The following is a 1,115-nucleotide window of genomic DNA, read 5'->3' as shown; positions in this document are numbered from 1 at the left end:
CGGGGCAGGGAGGCCGCGGTCCCCTCGGGCCAGCCCGAAGCCAGCTCCCGGCAGGAGGCGCCGCCTGGCCGCGCCCCCCGGGGTGCGTGCCCGCTTCCCTGGCTCTCCCGAGGACGGAGCCCCTGCCCTGCGCACAGAAGCGGCCTCTTCTACGGGCGGCACTGTGGCTTTGTCCCTGTGTCCCTTGCCCGTTGTTTTTTTTTCTTCCGGTACCAGGAATCGAACTCACGACCCTGCGCTCGCCGGCCATGCTGCGCCGCTGAGCTACATCCCCAGCCCCTTTCCGGCCCTCTCAGTGCGCGCCCCTTGGTTGAGGTCTGGGACAGCGTCGCCGCGGGCGTGCGCGGTGGAGCGCCCCGTTGTGGGAAGGGCGTCGCGGTGCCTTCGCGTGTGGCTCAGTCCTGACTTCCCGCGCGTGGAGAGCAGCGGCTTCCCGGGCCGGCTGCAGGAAGCGGAGCTTTCTCCTGCGCGGTCGGTCACAGCACACCACGCGCTGTCTCCAGCGTGGAGACCGGCGCCCGGCCCGCCCCGCTTCTCCTATTCCCGCTCTTTGCCCTCGTCCAGCCCCAGGCGGGACCCTGGGAGTTGGCGGGAAGCCGAATGCTTCGTGGGCCGGCCGCGCCCACACGCCGCGTCTCCGCCGGGTTCCTCTGCCCTCGGCCGCGCCCGGCGCCCGGCGCCCGGCGGCCTTCCTCCTCTCCCGCGAGCGGAGCGTCTCTGATCTGGGCCTGCGCGCCTGCGGGTGTCCTGAGACGCCCTGCAGGCGAGCTGTACTTCAGCCTTTGGAGGGATGGGAGGCGCTGGCTGTGGGGTTTGGGCGCGCACCTTCGTTTCCCTGCCACGGGCTGTCCCTCGGTCCTGCAGGCCGGCCCCGAGCGGCGGCGTCCCCACTGGCTGCTGCTGACTCGCTTCTGACTTGCACTTCCCAGGCACTGAGGCTGAGTAACTGTCCTGTGCTGAGCCAGCTCTGTATTTTTTTGATGAAGTGGCCATTAAAATACTTTGTCCACTTTAAAATTCGGGAGTAAGTGTTGAATTTTAAGCAGTTTATAAACGGTGCATCATGTGTTGATAAACAGAAGCTCACCTTCGATAAAGTGCGTTGTTCCTACTTC

The 1,115-nt window shown here is 66.5% G+C and overlaps 1 protein-coding gene across 1 annotated transcript in view; it reads left to right on the top strand.

Annotated features, from left to right (window-relative positions):
* Window positions 1-915, top strand: part of LOC106146667 (translation initiation factor IF-2-like) — a 2,234-nt gene extending 1,319 nt beyond the window's left edge. The window contains exons 3-4 of the mRNA XM_013504568.1: window positions 9-425; window positions 491-915. Coding sequence (XP_013360022.1) covers window positions 9-425; window positions 491-915 — 842 coding nt within the window. The remainder of the gene's footprint in view (window positions 1-8; window positions 426-490) is intronic.
* Window positions 916-1,115: the final 200 nt, after the last annotated feature.

The sequence above is a fragment of the Chinchilla lanigera genome, unplaced genomic scaffold, assembly GCF_000276665.1.
Source record: "Chinchilla lanigera isolate Chin_1 unplaced genomic scaffold, ChiLan1.0 scaffold00090, whole genome shotgun sequence".
NCBI classification, from domain to species: domain Eukaryota; kingdom Metazoa; phylum Chordata; class Mammalia; order Rodentia; family Chinchillidae; genus Chinchilla; species Chinchilla lanigera.
This window is presented reverse-complemented; position numbering and strand designations above follow the sequence as displayed.